Raw genomic sequence first — 19391 nt, 5'->3', positions numbered from 1 at the left:
TGTGGCCAGCATGACTAAACCACTTCTGGTACGACAGTATACCGTGACGGAAACCAGAGCGCACAGAAACACCATTTACCTTCCTGCCACAGCGGTACCTATTTATCTACTTGCACTGGTGTGCTTTTGAGCTGCTAGGTTGGCAGGAGCTGGGACAGAGCATTGGGAGCTCACCCCATCGCATGGATTCGAGTCATGGACCTTCCGATTGGCAAGCCGAAGACGCTCAGTGGTTTAGACCACAGTGCCTCCCACTCCCTATTATTTCACATGTCTCTCTATGCCCTGCAGTATAGGAAATCACAAGCTCACATGCATACAGACTAGTCTAAAGGAAAGCATCAAATAACTGCAAATATTGTGCTTTGTTTAATAATGATAATGATAATGATAATGATAATAAATTGAACCCAAATCAATATTTGATCAACCAGCTAGGGGAAGATTTCCTTGGCACATGATATGGAAATGGGATCAATGTTGCTTTGCCATACTGGATCTGAGAGCTCCTGGACCTGGTGGCCCTATGACCCCCCCCCTGCTCCCCTCTGCTCAACCAGTGGAAATATATTTAGTAGACAGAGGTGCCCCACTGCCAGCTTCACTGTGTGGTGTGTCGAGCCAAGAGTCTGGTTCCCACAGGTGTGGTTCCCACAGGTGTGGCCAGCCTGGCAAACATCTGATATCTCTTTGACATGGCGCCTTAGGTGCCTCTCCTTGGGTCCCCATTTGGCCACAGCCCTGGCTGCTTTTGTGGCCTCTGTTTGTCTGCCATGAGCAGCCAGGTCTAATTGGAGCAACACATAAGCAGCACAACTGAACCTCCCAAGTCAGCAGCTCCTATCCAATTGCTGCTTCTGCTGCTTCAGAGCCCCATGGAAAGGAGGTGCTGTCACAGTGCCTACAGGGCCCCACTGAGGTTGCCTTCTGGGACAAGCCTCTGAGTGTGGGCTTATTATTTTCCACCTGCTTTGGCTAACTTGAGTGCCCACTGATGCTTCAGCATGGGCTGCAGTCCAGAAATATCTCTAGTGGTCCAGTAGCCTGGTTATTGGAGAGGCCAATGGAAGCCACTGCTCTTTTGCAGGGCGTGGAAGATCTCAGGTGGCAGCCTCCTTCCCTCCCACACCTTGAGGGAGTGCAGGGTTTCAGTCAGGCATCTCTGTGCCAGATACAGCTTTCTAATGGGTGTGTCTTTTCCTGGAGTTGGGGTTGACCTTTGGAAGCCATTCTTGGCACCATTTTGGAGATGCTCCTCATTGGGCAGGAGCTGCCAGGGTGTAGCTAAACCTCCTCCATCCCATCCTTTCTGCTTTCTCCACAGATGCTTACACCAAGACAGAGGTGATCTATACCTGGACCCATGGGAAAGTGGAGGTGGCCGAAGAAGGCTCCCGCCTGAATCAGTACGACCTCCTTGGCCACAATGTGGGGAGAGACTCCATTGAATCCAGCACAGGTAATGGAGAGCCTCCTTGGATGGTTTCCTGCAGGGTGTCGGACTACATGACCCTTGGGCATCCTTTCCAACTCTACAATTCTATGATTCTCCATGATGAGCAGCAACCGCAAAGGCAGGACTAAACATCTCACTTGTTTAACGAGGCTTACAGTACTAAAAAGCCCAAGCCCTGGTAAAAGAGGAATCGGGGCTTTTTTGCCTAGCACCTAAAGCTATGTAATGATGGCATCAGGTAATCCTCCCTGGGGATAGCATTGCACAAGTGGGGGGGGGGCTACAACTGAAAACTCCCAATTCTTCTGTCCCTACTCTCTGGACCTTCCACAGATGGGGCACTCAGAGAATGGTCTCAGGTGAAAATTGCAGGGTCAGTTTTTATGTGCATTGTTTTGCAGCCCCTCCTTTTCACAAATAGGCCACTATAGAGGTGGCATTGGGGAAGGTGCTGCCAAGGAGGAAGCAGATCCAGCTTCCAAGGAGCATGCCACAGCCATTGGTGCCACAGTGGCAAAGGCAGTGGTGTGGTGGTGGTGGCAGCAGTTGGTGATGCATTCCTTGGAGGTCGGATCTGTAGATCCCCTCAAGGTGGTCCCCTTACCTTGCTTCCTGGGTGGGCCAACCCTGAGGAGGGTGGCAGTGCAAGAACAGGCCTTTTCACTGGTGGCTCCCTGCTCGTGCAGTACTCTCCCCAGGGAGGCTCACCTTCCTCCTTCCTTACATATCTTCAGGCGCCAGGCAAAAACTTTCCTCTTCAATCAGGCCTTTGGCCTTTAACTATCTGTGACCTTTAAGAAGTGGGTGGGATGCTTTAAATGTATTCCCTCCCCTTGCTTTTAATGTATGTGGGGTTTAATCTATATGGAGTGTTTGTTTGTTTGTTTGTTTGTTTGTTTGTTTGTTTGTTTGTCTGGTTGTAAGTTGCCTTGACAAATTTAATAAACATAAACAAAAACGATTGCTTCCCATTGCAGGCTGTATCTCAACAATCATGTTTACTGGCAAGGATGCAAAAAAAGAAAAGAAAAAAGGCAAATAAAAAACCCCTTGTATCCCTCTCTACCCCCCACCCCTCCATATCACTGCAGGAACCTACATTGTGATGACCACTTACTTCCACCTTAAGCGTAAGATTGGGTATTTTGTGATCCAGACCTACTTACCCTGCATCATGACAGTCATCCTCTCCCAAGTCTCTTTCTGGCTCAACAGAGAGAGTGTTCCAGCACGGACAGTGTTTGGTGAGCTTCTGATGGAGGATGGTCTGAGGGCTGACTGGAGGAAACAGGGAGATGGGGAGAGCATCAAGACTGGTGCTGGAGAGAAGCAGCAGCAGCAGGGACCTTCCTGCCTGTCAGCCACACTCCCTTCATGTTGATGACAGACATTTGCACAAGGCTTAAACTCTGAGGTTTCCCGCAGGAATATCTGCTAGCCATGATGGCTATGTCCTCGCTCCACTGTCAGAGGCAGTAATGCTTCTGATTATCAGTTGCTGAGAACTGCAGGTAGGGATCCAGTTGGCTGCTGTGACAACAAGATGCTGAACCAGCTCTTCTTTAAATCAGGGGTGGCTAACCAATGCTGCTGCACTCCAACTCCCAGCAGCCATAGTGGCTAATGGTCAGGGATAGTGAGGATGATGGGATTTGTAGTCCAACATCACCTGGAGGGCCCTTACAGGTTCCCCATCGCCCTGTTTTAAATATCTTGCTAATTTAATTCTGCAACATAATTGTATAATTAGACACAGCTCCACTGGTGTTGAAAATGGGACTGTGCTCAGGTGTGGCACTGGCTCCTTCCACCTTTTATTGGGGCATCTAGGGCAGTGGCTGCTGTGACAAAGCAGCCCTAGGAGGCTCAATGGATCCCCCTCTACCCTCAAGAGGGAGAAAATCTCCTGTGGCCCCATTTCAGCAGTGCCTTTTCTGGTTTTGTTCCCACAGGCGTCACCACGGTCCTGACCATGACCACCCTGAGCATCAGTGCAAGAAACTCCTTGCCCAAAGTGGCATACGCAACGGCCATGGACTGGTTCATGGCTGTCTGTTATGCCTTTGTGTTCTCTGCACTGATTGAGTTTGCTGCCGTCAACTACTTCACTAAACGCAGCTGGTCTTGGGATGGCAAGAAGGTTCTGGAGGCCCAGGAATTGAAGGTGAGAGAGGGAGTCATTGGAGGGAGCAGGAGAGAAACAAAGAGGAGAGCAATCAGAACTTGATGTACAAGAAGAGGCATTGAAACCTTACTTTGGTTGTGTGGTAGCACAGCCTGGGGGGTTGGGATTCCCTAGGGCGTAGCAGGGGGTGCAGGAGGAGTAAATGACTATCAGATTTTGGAAAGCTGCTGTCACTGGATCAAGTTCATCAGTTTTGTTGAATTAATTAAATGAAAGGGTTTTAACTGGATTTTGAATAAAAGTGCAATTAATTGTCACTGTTTTGACTTATATGGTGTTGTTATCTTCCTTAGTGCATTAGGCAAACTGCTATTCTGAATAGTGCTTTTGTAGGGTAGGGGGCACTAGGGGTGAGATCATGGAACCAAGGGGGGATTGGCCCCCAACATTTTGAGAACCTCTGTCTTACTCCAAACAGAGCTAAACATCAAGGTTTTGCAGCCCAGAGAGGGGGAGAGGGAGGGAGGGAGGGAGGGAGGGAGGGAGGGAAAGAAAGAAAGAAAGAAAGAAAGAAAGAAAGAAAGAAAGAAAGAGGGAGTCCATTGGTGGTGCTGCCCCTAATCCCCCCTTTGCTTATCCTGTATGGCTTTTACGCGTCACCAAAGGAGCTCTGAGAATAACTATAACCCAGAAGCATTTTTTCACCTGTGAAAGGCCAGTTGGCTTCCCACATCAGTGGAGATGATCTCAAGCCCTGCAATGTGTTAAATGTCACCTGGAATTACACAGATGACCTGCTGTATAAAGGGGTTGAGAAATCACATAGATACTGCTCCTGTTCTAAAAGGGGGGAGGGGGAGAGAAGAGAAGAGCCCTACCTGCAGATTCCCTGTGGTGTGAGGCAGCACACGTACACGATTTGAGATTTCACTGGCCATAAATTTCCTGTTGGAGATGCCATGTTTGGCAAGGACTTGTAGCATTTGCAGCTCACAATGTGGTTTACTCTAGGAACATTGGAAGCTGCTTTATACTGAGTCAGACAGTTGGTTCATCTGACTCAGCATTGTATACACTGACAATACTCTTCAGGGTATCAGGCTGGGGATCTCTCCCATCACTGCCTGGAGATGCCATTGGGGATTGAACCTGAGACCTTCTGCATGCAAAGCAGATGCTCCCCTTCCCTCTGATCCAGGTTTGACGTGGTGCATTTTTGAATTGCACCAAGTTCATCTGGTTGGTTTTTTTTTTGGTTTTTTTTTTGCAAGCCTTTTATTTCTGCAGTAGCAAGTGTTTCTGGGAACTGTTTCTGGGCTGGTTTCCAAAAACTTTTTCATTCCTCCTCAGAAAAAAGAGCCCGTCATGCTGGCAAAGAAGACCAATAACACCTACAACATTGTTGGCACAACGTATGCCCTCAATATCACCAAGGAGCCAGGCCTGCCCACCATTGCCAAGAGCGCATCAGCAACTACTGCCACACCTGTCACGGCTGCTGCTGCTGCTGCTGCTGCTGCACCCCCAAAGGTGGCCCGGTTGGAAGAGAAGCCCCCTGAGAACAAGAAGACCTACAACAGTGTCAGCAAGGTAGACAAAATGTCCCGCATTGTCTTTCCGGTCTTGTTCACCATTTTCAACATGGTGTACTGGGCGACGTACGTCAACCGGGAGTCGGCTATCAAGGGCATGATCCCCAAGGAATGAAGCAAGCCCCTCACCCCTCTTCCATCTGTCCATGTGGCCCAGGCAGAGGAGTCTCTGTGGGGGCTCCTTTGTCCCCCGGCTGGTTCTATATTAATTTTATCTTCTTATTAATTTTATCAGCTGACTTATTCCTTCTCCCCATGCAAATCAAACTGTGATTTTTTACAAGGATAACCCCAAGAACTTTTCATTTGTTACTTGTTTGGTCTCTTCTATTTCGTTGTTGTTGTGGAGGTGTGTGGAGGTATGTGTTGAGAGGACGTATAATAGAAAAGTGGTGCCTCCTGCGTGGTGAGTCTGACATCCTTCTCCCCAGAGTCCCCTGCTTGCCCCACGTCAATGGGAGCTGGCTTCATTCCCAGTTCATTTCATGCTAAATTCTGCTGAGGAATGCAGGGCAGTTTCTTTTTCCCTTCTAGTGACCTCTAATGGTCTGCCCTGGTGTCTCCAGTGGTCACCTTTCTCATCCCTTGGTGAGTTTGTATTGGTGGTTCCTCTTCTGCTGTGCTTCTTTCCTCCAATGATGGTGGTGGGAAATTGTGGCCCTTCAGATGTTGCTGAACTGCAACTCCTATCAGCTCCAGCAAGCAGGGATGTTGGGAGTTGTAATTTGGAAATATTGGGTGGATTTGGGGGATAGGGGACAGTGCACCCCATCTTCTGATGATGAGGCCTCCCAGAACCACACAGACCCCTCCTGCCCTGGGTGTCTCCTTCCCTCTGCAGTTTTTAAGCAGGGAAAAGCAACCAGACCCTCTTTCCTTTTCCATACTCCACACAAATGAGAAGTGACCCTGTTCTCCGTGCCTACCAGTGGGGAGGGGACTGGTGGCAACCACAAATTATGGGTGGCTAGTTTGCTGAGTCAAACTTTATAATCCCTGAACAAAAGTAAGCCTGTGGGATGTTAGATGGGTTTGGAGCAAAGGATGAGATATTCTTCATTATTTATCCTTCCTCGTGCTCACTTGTGTGAGTTTATCGTCTGGTTAGCAGAGTTTAAAATTACCATCCCTTTGTGGTATAAAATGTGGAAACTTCTGGGACAAGGTTGCTTAACCTTAATAATTGTCCAGGGTGTTCTAGCTGACTGGACCTTCCCCCTTTTATCCATATAAACAAAAGAATAACACAGAAGTCTGTCATGTAAGAATAAAAAATATTGTTTACTTTCATAATGTCTCAGACTCAATTCAGCAGTAAGCAGCAGTGAAATAAAACAGGCAGAATATATTTTTTCAATTACAAAATAACTGGTTGAGATAAATAATGGAATCTGTCCAGGAAAGCACAGAGAAGCATTCCTCTCTTTAGTTACATGGTAAAGGAAAACAACAACCTGAACTTTTGGGAGGGAGTAAGTAGTAAGGATTGTTTTCCTTTTGTTACTTTCCCCCACCTAGGAAAGCAGGGGATATGACTTCACAGAATGCCCTGTCTCCATGTGTCTTAACCCTTTGTTTGTCTAGCAACACATGAATTCTTATTTTGGCTGAATGCTATTTACCACAGACTCCTCATACCTGCTCAAGGAGAAAGATGTTCCTGTTCTGGAGAACAATGCCATGGGGTGGTGATGGCCATCATGGGCAGCAGAAGGAAAAGATGCAAGGTTATGCAAATTTGGCCTGCAAACAGTCAGGACAGTCAGGGAGTTTGTGCAGGTTCTGTTCTCAGAAACTTGTAAGTTTAAATAACCTTGTTTAAGAGTGAGCCTGAGCTACAGGTGCTGTCAGCAGTAGGAATAGGTTTATCTCACTCTCTGCACTGTCTTGGCATCCCCTGGTTTCCTTGGAGATGCTTTCAAAACCTCTCTTTCCAAACAATGGATTTTGTAGTTCTGCACTGCCTGATAGTTATCTGCCATTTTGCTGGACTTGGATTTCTAGATTTTGTTTTAAAAGGGAGGTGGGACAGAGTTGACCCTTCCGGCAGTTCTCATTCTTTCATCATCCCCTCCCCCCCCCCGCTTCCCTCTTCGGTTGCTTTTGGGGTGAGATGCTAGGACAAATGTTCACACTGTGCCCTAAATGGTTTCTAGCCCCCTCAATGGTTTGTGTGAAGGAGTGGATTATCATCTGCATTTCTACTTTCATTCTTTGTGAATATAATGCTCCCTGTGGATTGTTACAATATCTTGACATTTGGGAGCATGAGAAATGCTTCTTTTAAAATGTTGTTGGGATATTACTTCAACCACCTCATGAAAATGGGCCTAGTTTGGAGGAAGCCAAAAGGCAAGTCAGCCTCTTCCCTCTTGGCAGGCCGAGGTTTGGGAGGGGACGGAAATTTCTCAGCTGCTTGTCCCTCTAAGGAACTGAACTGTTGGACAAAGAGGAGAAATAGGAAGTCGGAGTGCTGGTCTTTGCTTGGCAGCAGTGGGCAAATACACTGGGGGTGTTGTGTTCATTTGCATGTTCGTTCAGGGGGGAAGATATAGGTAGGGAAAGTAGAATTCCTGGATGCCATGATCCAAGTTTGGGACTAGTACTGTTTGGTGAGAGAACCCCAGCAGAGATTTTAAAAACATAAAGGTTGTAGACCTTTAACATATGCCCTTGAGAGTTCCAAAACTTCTCTCTTTCCCTAGCTTCTCACACATTTGAGAAGCTAAAAATGGTTTACTTACACACTCTCTAAAGGTCACATTCATGTGCTTATCCACAAGGGCCAGGAGACTTGGCTTAGTTACTAAGTGGTAAAAGTTCCTAAATTAATCAAGAGTGGCTTGTAAGAGCCATGCAGTCTGAGCTGCAACAACCAGCTCAGATCTCCTCACATGTTGAGCTTTCCTGATAGACAGTTTACTCTATGTTCTTAACCCCTTCATGCAATAATTAGACTTAATCATGTTGGGTATATGAGGCTGGTTATCTCACATTGCACACACACATATGCACATACCATTGGCCTCCACAAGACTTCATATATCTCAGGAAGAGAGCAGCCACTCACTCACTCATTCACATCCTTGCCATGATGGGTATCTGCTGCTGGGTGTCCTTTGTGGCATTCATGGAAGCAAGCCTTCTCTCCCCACCTGGACCTGTGTGCCATTGTAGGTGGGATTCCATAAAGAGAGAAAAAATGGGAATGGACAGAAGAGAGCTGCACATGGCAAATTCTCAAATGCTACCACCACCTTCTTTACTGTCTCTGAGAGGAGCTGTCCAAGGCGACCAGAGTCTCTCGCTTCCCCTGGAAGCCCCAGCCCAATTTAGAGTAGAATTAGGAATTTCTCTCCTTATAAGAAGAATGTTGGTCTTGAAAAGGGTTTTGTTTTTGTTTTGAATCAATATGCATCAAGCAACTCTCAGGGAAATCCTGGTGCTTTTCAATTTCCCTTTTGTTGGGGCTTAAAATGTTCAGCTTGTCACGTCTTGTGTGATGTATTGTGGTGCAACTATTGAAGGTTTTTTTGAAAATTTGAAAAGCCATTTTATTTTATTATTATTTTCTTTTTTATACAAAATAATATCAAGTCTTTACAAAATCGCATCACTGTGAAAATCCTTGAGACTAGTAGGGGGAGAATTGGTTTTGAAGCCACTACTTATAAATCTAAATATCAGGACAATGATGTTATTTTCTCCCCCCATCCCATGTCACTTTCCCCCATTTTTTCCTGCTACTCAGAGTGCAGCCCTGTCAAGCCTTGGCTTAACACCAGCCAAAGGCTTGTACTGGAGCATCAAAGCTGGGTAAGCCTGATTTTGTAATCAGCATCCCTTTACCCAACTGCAGAATGGCCATAATAACCATGGCCAGTCTCACAGGACAAGCACAAAGAAAGGCCTGCATTTTGCATAATTTACTGGTGTGACAGTGACTAGACTCACCCTTTCCTTGCTACGCTTCTCTTTCCTTCCATGGCACTTTCCTTTTGGGTTCACATTGTCCTGCCAGAACTGCATGCTTGAACTGTGTTTTTAAAGAAACGCTAATCTTGAACCCACACCTCTCAGTGTGCCGAACTTAATCAGATGTAGAGAGCAAAATGAATGTCAAGGAAGAGCATCTTGAGGCAGCAGGTTTAGCGGAGTTAAAAGAGCCTGAAAGAAGTTGTCCTTGGGAATGGCATAAATTCATAACTGATTTATTTTCAAAACTGCACAGTTGATGCAGGCAGAGTGTGCGCCTGCCCAAGGCAATGACTGAGTAGGACAAAAGCTTGAGAGACCTCACCTGGACCTCTCATGGGAAGTTTTGGGTCTTAAAATATCTGGAAATAATGTTTGCCACAAACTCAGACTGGTGGCTTGCAGATAGACCAGAGTCTCCTTCATCCTGTGCAGAAAGCTCCATAGATGAAAGGTGCTCTCAACACCTGCAGTGCTTGCTGGATTAGGAAGCACAGGTGTTAATCAGAGACACATTGGCACGTTCTTTCAAATGGGAGTCCTGCTTCTCATCCACACTACAATCATTATTTTCACCCTGAAATGTGCATCCACAATCTGGCACAAAATAGAATGGATTAGAATGCCAGCATCCTTATTCTCTAGCATCCTTATTCTCCCTCTCCCTCTCTCTCTGATTGTAGAATGATTCATTTGGAGGGAGGCACATGGGATATGCATTCTATTTTAATAGACCATGTAGATCAGGGTGGTCCAAAATGTGGCCCTTGAGGCCTTTTTTTGGTGGCCCTCAGCAACATTTGACCCCTTCCCCCTCAGCCCTCCCAAAGTCAGGTAAGCAAGGTGAGGTGCTGGGCTTTGGGAAGAAGGTATGAGGGCTCTGACATAGTCCTCCTCCTTCCTTCCCAGAGCCTGTTTAGCACCTTCCCAGCTTTGGGAAGAAGGTGGGCAGGATCTGGTACCCTGCTAGAGCCTCAAGCCTCCTCCCCAAAGCCCAGCACCTCACTTAGCCAGTTTTGGGAAGGCAGGCTTGTGGGTGTCAAATTTTGACTTCATTCCCCCCTCCCACACAAGGCAGTGTGTGGCCTGCAGGTTTTGTGTTGAAGTATTTTTGTGGCCCACTTAGTATGAAAAGTTGGACAGCCCTGATCAAGATGGATATTGCTTCCCACCCTCAAAGGAGGCCACTGGCTTCCAACTAAATCCTGGTGAAAAGCCTATTTCATGAAAATACAGGGGAAATAGAGACCCTGTCCTTGGGGGGAAGTCTTCCTCGGTAGAAAAGGGCTGTCCAGCCCAGCAAGGCTGGTTTGCATATACAAAACCTAATAAATATCATCCCATAAAAGCAACCTCATGAGAACAAATAAATTGTAATGCAAAATGTAATCTCTGGGGAGAAGACATTACATAAAGGAGTCTTAGATCACCAGCAACCTGCCTGGAGGGTTGATAAGCAACAGGTTCTGCTTGGATGCAGATGGACATCCTTGTGATCCATTCTGAGGCAGGATATGTGAATTCCTGAGCCTCTTCACTCTCTTAGCCATGTAACTGCCACCTACAGATCTGACTGCCATACATTTCCTTTGATGTCTGCTTAATGTATCACCATTCTAAATTATTGTGCAAACATATGAGATAAACAACCAAAGGCATTCAGGAAATCTCATTAGGCATCACAGTGCATAAGCTGAAATGGCAAATGTGATCCTCAGGTTGGAGTTTTGCTTTGCTTCAGAGGCCCAGTGAGTCAGCTGCTCTGCATCCAGTGTAGAGCTTAAAGCGTGGCAGGGGGAAGGAAAAGCCCCAGTCTCTTCTGTCTCTTTGATGCAGCACCTCAAGGTACATTTTTGGGGAAGCTCCTGAGAGTGACAAGGAGAGGTTGGAGTCACTGAGAATGCTAAGCCTGCAGTGCCCCCTAAAGCCTTGCATGTCTTCTTCTGTAACAGCAGTTCCTGGATTGTGCTTTGTTTTTTTTGGGGGGGGGGCAGCAACTCAGATGAGCCACTTGGGTAGGGTTGGCAAATGCTCTTTGGAATTCTGGCTTTTTGAGAGCGATCCAGCAAAGACAGCAGCTCAGGCACCTGCTGCCTGGCTTGGCTTTCTTGGAGCAGTTTCTTTGCCTATCATGAAAGAGAGAGAAGTGGGAAGAGATGGAATGCTCTAGCCTGACTTCCATTTCTGCAAAGAGATTACTTCAGTAACCCACTTGTCTTCCTTATGTCTGCTGCCCAATAAGTTATCGGGCTGATGAAGAGGATCAGCCTATCTTTGCAAGAAGCATAAGAGGGAATGGAATGGATTGACAGGGAGGGGTATGATTGATGATATGGTCAGAAGAACAATAAGACTTAGAAGAGCAGAGAGGGTTAGGAGGAGGAGACAGAAAAGAAAGACAAAAAGGAAGCTGGGGTACCATCACAACATTTGGGTCACTCCAACATAAAGCAAGCCAAGCTTGAGGAGGAGCCACGGGTTGGTGTGCAGAGCGAGGAGGAGGTTCTCTGCTTCCTGCTACTTAACCAATTCCTGATCCACAAGAGAACCTCTCCTCTTATTCCTTATTCCTGTTATGAAGATGTCAAATCATTAAGAGAACTCTGGTTTACACACACACACACACACACACACACACACACACACACTCACATGTGTATATGTAAGAGCCCATGAAAGAGAGCCTTTCATAAATTCCAAGTCACTTCTTCATAAAAACAGCTAAAATCGAAGTTAAAGAGAGGGAGGGAGTACAGCTTATCTATAAGATTGCAAGAATTAGAAGTGAGGCTCTGTTGTGGTTTGGAAGCAATGGAAGGGCAGAGCGGTGAGGAAGGGGCAATGGGCAAGAAAGAGGGCCAGGAATAGACTGTAGATCAAATGAAAAAGACAAAAACAAGGAGGCTTAAAGAAAGGAATATGTAAATGTTGGAATCCTGGCAGCTAAGACTCAAGTTTGAGGCAAGTACTCTTTGGTGAGAGAACTCCAGCAGAGATTTAGCATTGCAAAACATGCAGCAAAGAAAATCATGGAAATATAGGCTGTAAAACCTTTTAAATGTGCTAATCCAGTGAACCCCCAAATTGTCCCCTTTTAAAAGTTTCAAAAGTCAGTTTTATGTGCTTTTCCATACAGCAGTCAGAAAAAGATTCACAGGCAGTAAAACATTGCATGGGAGTACTGGTCTGAAGCAAAAGAGGCTGGTAAAAGACATGTACTGGAGCAACCAGCTCAGACCTGGGAGCTTGCGACCAGACCTTGCAAACAAGGACAGGGTTTGCTGGGGGAGACTGAAGAGAGTGAGCGTGTGTCTTTTGGAGCCTGAATCATAGAATCATAGAGTTGGAAGAGACCACAAGGGCCATTGAGTCCAACCCCCTGCCAAGCAGGAAACTGAGGGTGTGTGTGGTTGATTGCTCTGTGGGGACACAGGATCTGTTGGGGAGGAGTTACAGCTGAGAGAAAGCTGGGCTGAGGGAGGAGTTAGCAACCAGCAGCAGTCAAACTTAGCTCAGTGCAGATCCTGGGAGCTTGCGACCAGACCTCGCAAACAGGTCTGATATTCTTGCGAGGTAAAATGTGTGTTGAACAATGTAGGTTAGGTGGATTTGTAGCTGTTGACTAACTGAACCCAAAGAGTACTATTAATGGTTCCTCGCCATCCTGGGAAAAAGGGACACGTGGGGTGCTGCAGGGTTCTGTCCTGGGCCCGTTGTTGTTCAATGTCTTTATAAACAAATTGGATGAAATAATTGAGGGGATGCTCATCAAATTCACAAATGACACCAAGCTGGGAGGGGTAGCTAATGCCATAGAAGACAGAATCAGAATTCAAAATGACCTTAACAGAATGGAGAACTGGGTGCAAGCTAAGAAAATGAATTTCAATAAGGACAAATGTAAGGTTATGCCCTTAGGCAGAAAGAACCAGATGCACAAATAAAGGATGGGGGACACCTGGCTTTCTAGCAGTACATGTGAAAAAGATCTCAGGGTCTTGATGGACCACAAGCTTAACATGAGTCAACAGTGTGATGTAGCAGCAAAAAAAAAATAAAAAATCTAATGCTATTATAGGCTGTATCAACGTAAGTATAGTGTCCACATCAAGGAAAATAATAGTATCACTCTATTTTGCCTTAGTCAGACCACACTTGGAATACTGTGTCCAATTCTGGGCACCACAATTTAAGAAAGATGTTGACAAGCTGGAACGTGTGCAGTGGAGGGCAACCAAGATGATCTGGAAACTAAACCTTATGAGGAGCGCTTGAAGGAGCTGGGTATGTTTAGCCTAGAAAAGTGGAGACTGAGAGGAGATATGATAGCCATCTTCAAATATCTTAAGGGCTGTCACATGGAGGAGGGAGCACACTTAGCTTGAATGGCCATCTGTCATGGATGCTTTAGTTGAGATTCCTGCACTGCAGGGGGTTGAACTAGATGATCCTTGGGATCCCTTCCAACTCTAAGATTCTGTCATTCTATGATTCTATGAGCTCTAGAACTGAATTCCAGAGAGAGAGAGAGAGAGAGAGAGAGAGAGAGAGTGTGTGTAAAGGACTCGGTTAACTATTTCTTCCCAGGGTGTATGGAAATGTCATTGGTTAAGCCTGACAGGACAGCTTACTCTATGGTTTTAACCCCTTCATGCACTAATTTGACTGGTTATATGAAGCTGGTTACCCTACAGTAAAGAGTAGCCCACCTTCCAAAGCAAGTAAATTTTTGCTGGGAGCGTCAGTCATAGCACCAAGCCACCTATACCCATTCAGCATAAAGACTAAGAGTCCATGTTGAGGTAGCCTTTCTACTGGCTGCTGCCTCTAAGGTAACAAAGATGTCTTAATTTTTGCCTCTGGACTGGGGTGCTGGCAATGGCAGCAGCAACATTCATGAAAGCTTATACACCCGCTCTGTGAATGTGAAGCTAAATGGTGACAGGTGGTGTTCTGGAAGGAGGCCATGACTTGGTATGATATTGATAACTGCAAGGTATAAATATTTAATGTTTGACCTTGTTATTTCTCAGGCAGCCAAACGCTACCAGCTGGCTTGGGGGTGGTGCAGGCAGGGGGAAAGAAAGTGCTTTGTCTTTGTGGCTGGGGAAATGTCAGGCTTTTTGGAATGCTTTCCCTGTGTGTTTGTGTAGTAAATCTACAAAATCTGAAATTAGAATGGAGCAATGAGAACACAGGGCTCTACTTTTGGCAGCAGGAAAAGCAGAGGAGAAAAGAACCATATTTGCAGTCATGGTTCAATAGCGGTTTGCTTCCTGGGCCAATGACACGGTGGGGTAGGGTTGGGTGGAGCAGCTGGCACCTGTCAATAAAATCTGGTGCCTGGGAGGGTCACCCTTTCCACTGATGCTGCCCTCTGGTAGTCCTAGCTGGGAACACAACGTGACTTTCAAAAACCCTCAAGGCACAGCAGAAATCCTAGCAGGTGAAAATTGCTGCCTAAGTATTCTACGCTTCACATCTAAGAAGGGTAGGAAGTGGTTGTTTGGCCATATAAAGGGTAGTCTCTCATTCCCCAAGCCTTCAAAATCTTACCTGGGCTGGAGGTTCAGAAACTTCAGCTGGTGCAGAATTCAGCAGTCAGCTTGCTCACTGGGGCAAGGCAGTTTGAGCATATAACGCTAATCCTGGCCCCACTGCACTGGCTGCCAATTAGTTTCCAGGCTCAATTCAAAGTGCTGGTTTTGACCTATAAAGCCTTAAATGGCTAAGGCCACAATGCCTCCAGGACTGCCTCTCCCTATATCATGGGTAGGCAAACTAAGGCCCAGGGGCCGGATCCAGCCCAATCGCCTTCTTAATCCAGCCTGCGGAGGGTCTGGGAATCAGCATGTTTTTACATGAGTAGAATGTGTCCTTTTATTTAAAATGCATCTCTAGGTTATTTGCAGGGCATAGGAATTCATTCATTTTTTCCCTTCAAAATATAGTCCGGCCCTCCACAAGGTCTGAGGGACAGTGGACCAGCCCCCTGCTGAAAAATTTTGCTGACCCCTGCCCTATATGAACCAACACAAACCCTGTGACCATCATCTGAGGTCCTTCTTTGTGTGCCCCCTCCACAAGGTATCCGGAGGGCAGCAAGATGAGAGAGGGCCTTTTCTGCAGTGGCTCCCCGTTTGGGGAATGCTCTCCCCAGGGAGGCTTGCCAGGCATCCTCATTGCCTATCATTAGACACAGGATAAAAAATGTTTCTCTATAACCAGGTCTTCAGCTGATTAACAACTTATGGCCTTTTGAATGTGTTTGTCAGAGGGGAGTTATTGATTTGTTTTGGTTTCAATTCCATTTCTGTGTTTTGTGTTCTTATCTTGTATATTGATGTTGTGAACCACCCTGTGATCGTTGGATGAAGGGTGGTATACAAACTTAGCAAACTCTTGCCATAAAGTGCTACATTACAAGAAAATTCTGGAAACAAGTCTGTTTGATTTCTGAATTATTCTTACCTTGGCCTGTGTTCATCCCATACTTGTGGCACCCTCTGATCCAGGTGCAAATGTGGTGAGTTCATGGGGCAGTTCATAAAAATCATGTCTCATGGGGGGAGGCAGTGGGCTGGGCTAGACAACCTTGTTCAAATGTAGCCTTGTTTCTGTGTTCCGTTCTTTCTCTGATCAGAAGCGTTTCATGCTAGGATTTTCAGAGGATCAGCTTCTCATGCCCCAAAATCCATGTCACGTTTCTTCTCATCATGGGCTGAGGTTCATATCCTTCCTCTTTGGTTGTATGCATGGCCGTCTTACCCATAGATGCTAGGGGTGCGAGGCACCCAGGTGTGGGCTCTCAGGGGTGCCAGGCCGAGAGTCTAGGGCCCGAGAGCTGAGTCCAGGGGAGAGCCTGCCCATCAGTTGGAGTGCTGCAATGGGCTCTTATGCTGTGGGTGGCTCTGCACTGCTAGTTCGGGGGTGACCTAGCCTGCGAGACGCAAAGGCGGCCAGCTGGCTCCGCCCTCCTGCGCACCTAGGACTGGGCAACGGGGGGGGGGGAACCAGGCGGATCTTTGCACCCCGGTGCCGCATATGCTTAAGACAGCCCTGGTTGTGTGCTATGGAATGCCCTCCCACAGGAGGCAGGGATGGCCACCAACTTGGATGGCTGTAAAAGAAGATAAGAAGAATTCATGGAGGATGAGGCTATTAGTGGTTACTAGCTGTGCTCTCCCTTTCCAGTCTGAGGCAGTAATTCTTCTTACTACCATTTTCTGGAAACTCCAGGAGGGGAGAGTTGTGTTGCAATCAGGCAGGGGCATTGTATTTCACCCCTTGGGGTGAAATGATAATGTTTGGCCATGCCACCCCACTGCCCTTACCTGAAGAGCTTCCCTCCCAACCACCATCAGAGATGTGGCACTAGCAGCAGCATATGTTTCTGGTGAGTTCTTAGAATCATATTGTAGAGTTGGAAGGACCCATCTAGCCCGACCCCCTGCAATACAGGAATCTTTTGCCCAACATGGGGCTCAAACCCACAGCCCTGAGATTAAGAGTCTCAGCTATCCCAGAGTTGTTGCAAGATCTCACAATATTTTGGTGAGATCTGGTGGGTGGGGCACCATTTATTCAGCTTCTGCTGCCCAAAGTGGCTGCTTCACCCAAACCTCATGGGCTGGCTGGCCCTGTGCTCATGTCCTGCTTTCAGATTTCCTATTGGCTGCTCATTGTGAGAACAGGATGCTGGACTAGATGGGCCCCCTTTGGCCTGATCCAACAGGCTTACATTATGTTTTTATATTCTAAGCATCCTTGGAAGGCTCCGCTTGCAACATCCAGCTTCCTCCCTTTTATCATGTTCTGCTCCCGTTATTCTGACCCGGCCAACAATTTATGGAGCCCATAAAACTGATGGTGGAATGTATGCCTGGATGGAGCAAGCTCTGTTATTCTTCCTAGGGAGCGTTTGATCTTCAGTACCCTGCCACCTTGAAATCAGTATTCTCCCTCAATAAGAATCTGCTTTTGGACCTTGCCTTTGTCACTCTTTCCACCTCTTCTTAGGCTTTCTCACAATAGTAGTAGTAGTAGTAGTAGTAGTAGTAGTAACAGTAGTAGTAGAAAATTGCAGTGCACTGACCGTGGGTTATATCCAGCATAACTCCTTCTTAGTGAAGGTGTATTCAGATCAATGGACTTTATTTAGCTATTCCCGTCTACAGAGTAGTGGGTCTACTCTGAGTAGGAGTTAGTTGGATTCTCACAGTGTACTAGATTCTCACAGGTAGACCTACATTTTTTCTTTTATATGGAAGACGGATGGTGTAACCTTGGACGATGCCATCTTAAAAATAAAATAAATCCCTAAGTGAGCATGGAAGGTTATAAATTCAAAGTGCAGAGTCTGATCTTGTGAAAACCAATTTTTAAAATGAATATGTTAAGCGTCAGAAACAGATCAGGCCTTGGTGGTTGTGCTCAACCAAGGCTCTTACCTGAGCTAGCCAGTGACAACTTACTCATCTTCCTCACACTGTGTGACTAAAATATTTCAAGAAAAGGGGGCAGAGTCCAAGGTAGCGTAAAGGTATTTTGGGGTGGACATTAGTAATATGGCACCTTGAGCAAGGACAAAATCCACATACACACCCATTTCTTATTTTCACAATAATTCCTTTTGGTGCAGTTGCTTTTTTATGGATCTTCTCAGTAGGTCCCTGTATAAATATAGGCATTATTATTATCAACCTCCTCAGCTCGGCACCCTGTGCAGGGGAAACTGCCTGCACTGGCCTAAATCTGGCGCTGAGATCTTGGCATGCTGAATGCAACCCATGGGCCTTAAGCAACTCCCACCCTACCCTTGTATCCAGTGTAGTATACTGGCGTTGGCAGTCCTTTAGCACAGCCTTCAGAAGAGGAATTATTGGGGAAAGAGGAGCCGCCATTGCAGGCTCATCAGAGGCAATGCACAGCGCAGCCTTTTGCCAGCTGATGAGCTGCAGTTTTGAAGGTGCCCAGCAAGGAAACACCAAGGCAATCCATATCAACATGGCAGCCAGGACATCCTGGAGGTCCCGATCCAAGTCTGCCTTATGTTGCACCTGCTCCCTTCTGGCCTCCTCTTGTTTACTCTCTCATCTTATGGGACTGTCTTTCCTCAGCTAAGAGAGAGAAGCGAGCCAGCAGCAGTTGAATGCATGACAATCCTCTGACTACTCCTCAGACCACATCTGTAAATAATTTGTGACTAGGGGAAAAAAAATACATTTCCTTAATTTTGTTGTATTTTCTTTACTGAACTGGCTGTTAGCTGCAGTCTTAAGGGATGTACTCATGAAAACTGTGATTTCTTTCTCTCCTGTCTGAGATTGGTGTTCTGAGCACTTATGGTGCCCACATTTAAATGCCTGTTTGTATTTATGAATTGTATTTTTCAGCATTTGCTGTTGACTTGTACAGTTGGTTTTAACTGGCAGGATTTGCAGTCTTGCATCCCCCCTCCCCACCAGCTACTAGCTTTTTCAATAAGTTAAAGCAATTAAAATGTTAAAAAAAATATGCAGGAGGGGATGAAATACTACTGCTACTAATGATGACAACCCAATGGAATGCTTGAGGTGAATCAGAAAAGGTGGATGAAGATCTTTCCAACTGGAGCCTTCTCCTCCTCATCCTCTGCTCCCCAAAGAACACGTGACTTCAGATGATCGTGTAGCCCCTCCTTTGCCCAAAAACATCACTCTGGCACTCACTCCACACACACTCAAAACCCAACTGAAGCAAACAAATAAAATTCATATTTTAACAGAAACTGGCCTGTTATTTTCTTTCTTGGATTGTACAGTACTGAATTGAAGAGTGATTTCGCCTGGTAGGGAATTGGGGTTGGACAAGGCAGCCTGAGCTGGAAGGACCTAATCCTTAGCAGGAAATAAATGTTGCCATTCCCAGCGGGCAGTAGCAAACAATTTATGTTTGCAAATGAATGCCCCCCAAAGAAATGAAAGCCAGCTGAAACCCTTGTATTTTTTTCTCCAGCCATTGCGGCACTAAGTGGAAACAGCATTTTTAAACGAGCATAGCTTACCTCTCTGGCTGCTTGGGGGAAGGGTGGTGGCCCATTTGCTTGGCAAGGATAAAGGGCTAGGCTCCATCCCCAATGGCAACTCTGGGTGGGGGTGGGGAGGATGGGAACACCCCCTGCTCCTTATTGAGAACAGCTCAGTGGTGTCTCCTTCTGCATGAATGTGTTGATGTTCAGGTCTCTACTTGCATTCCTGCTTCT

At 46.4% G+C, this 19391-nt stretch overlaps 1 protein-coding gene and 2 long non-coding RNA genes across 5 annotated transcripts in view; 2 read left to right on the top strand and 1 right to left on the bottom strand.

The window, feature by feature from the left end:
* The window catches only part of GABRA3 (gamma-aminobutyric acid type A receptor subunit alpha3), a 43674-nt gene extending 32647 nt beyond the window's left edge, over positions 1-11027 (top strand). For all 3 annotated transcript variants that reach the window (XM_082208551.1, XM_082208552.1, XM_082208553.1), the window contains exons 7-10: positions 1325-1459; positions 2548-2700; positions 3409-3620; positions 4932-11027. In XM_082208551.1, the coding sequence (XP_082064677.1) occupies positions 1325-1459; positions 2548-2700; positions 3409-3620; positions 4932-5288 (857 nt within the window). In that variant the 3' untranslated portion in view covers positions 5289-11027. The remainder of the gene's footprint in view (positions 1-1324; positions 1460-2547; positions 2701-3408; positions 3621-4931) is intronic.
* A 104-nt stretch (positions 11028-11131) lies between these two features.
* LOC309524153 lies at positions 11132-12763 on the bottom strand. Its single transcript, XR_014215820.1, has 2 exons — positions 12693-12763; positions 11132-12406 (listed from the first exon to the last, which is right to left on the bottom strand). It is a non-coding gene; the product is annotated as an uncharacterized lncRNA (long non-coding RNA).
* Positions 12764-13508: 745 nt separating this feature from the next.
* LOC309524161 lies at positions 13509-18917 on the top strand. The gene is made up of 2 exons (XR_014215827.1): positions 13509-13582; positions 17201-18917. It is a non-coding gene; the product is annotated as an uncharacterized lncRNA (long non-coding RNA).
* Positions 18918-19391: the final 474 nt, after the last annotated feature.

Source organism: Podarcis vaucheri, assembly GCF_965113315.1.
Source record: "Podarcis vaucheri genome assembly, chromosome: Z".
In the NCBI taxonomy this organism is placed as follows: Eukaryota; Metazoa; Chordata; class Lepidosauria; order Squamata; family Lacertidae; genus Podarcis; species Podarcis vaucheri.
Note: the sequence above shows the minus strand (reverse complement) of the source record. Positions and strands in the feature narration are given on the sequence as shown.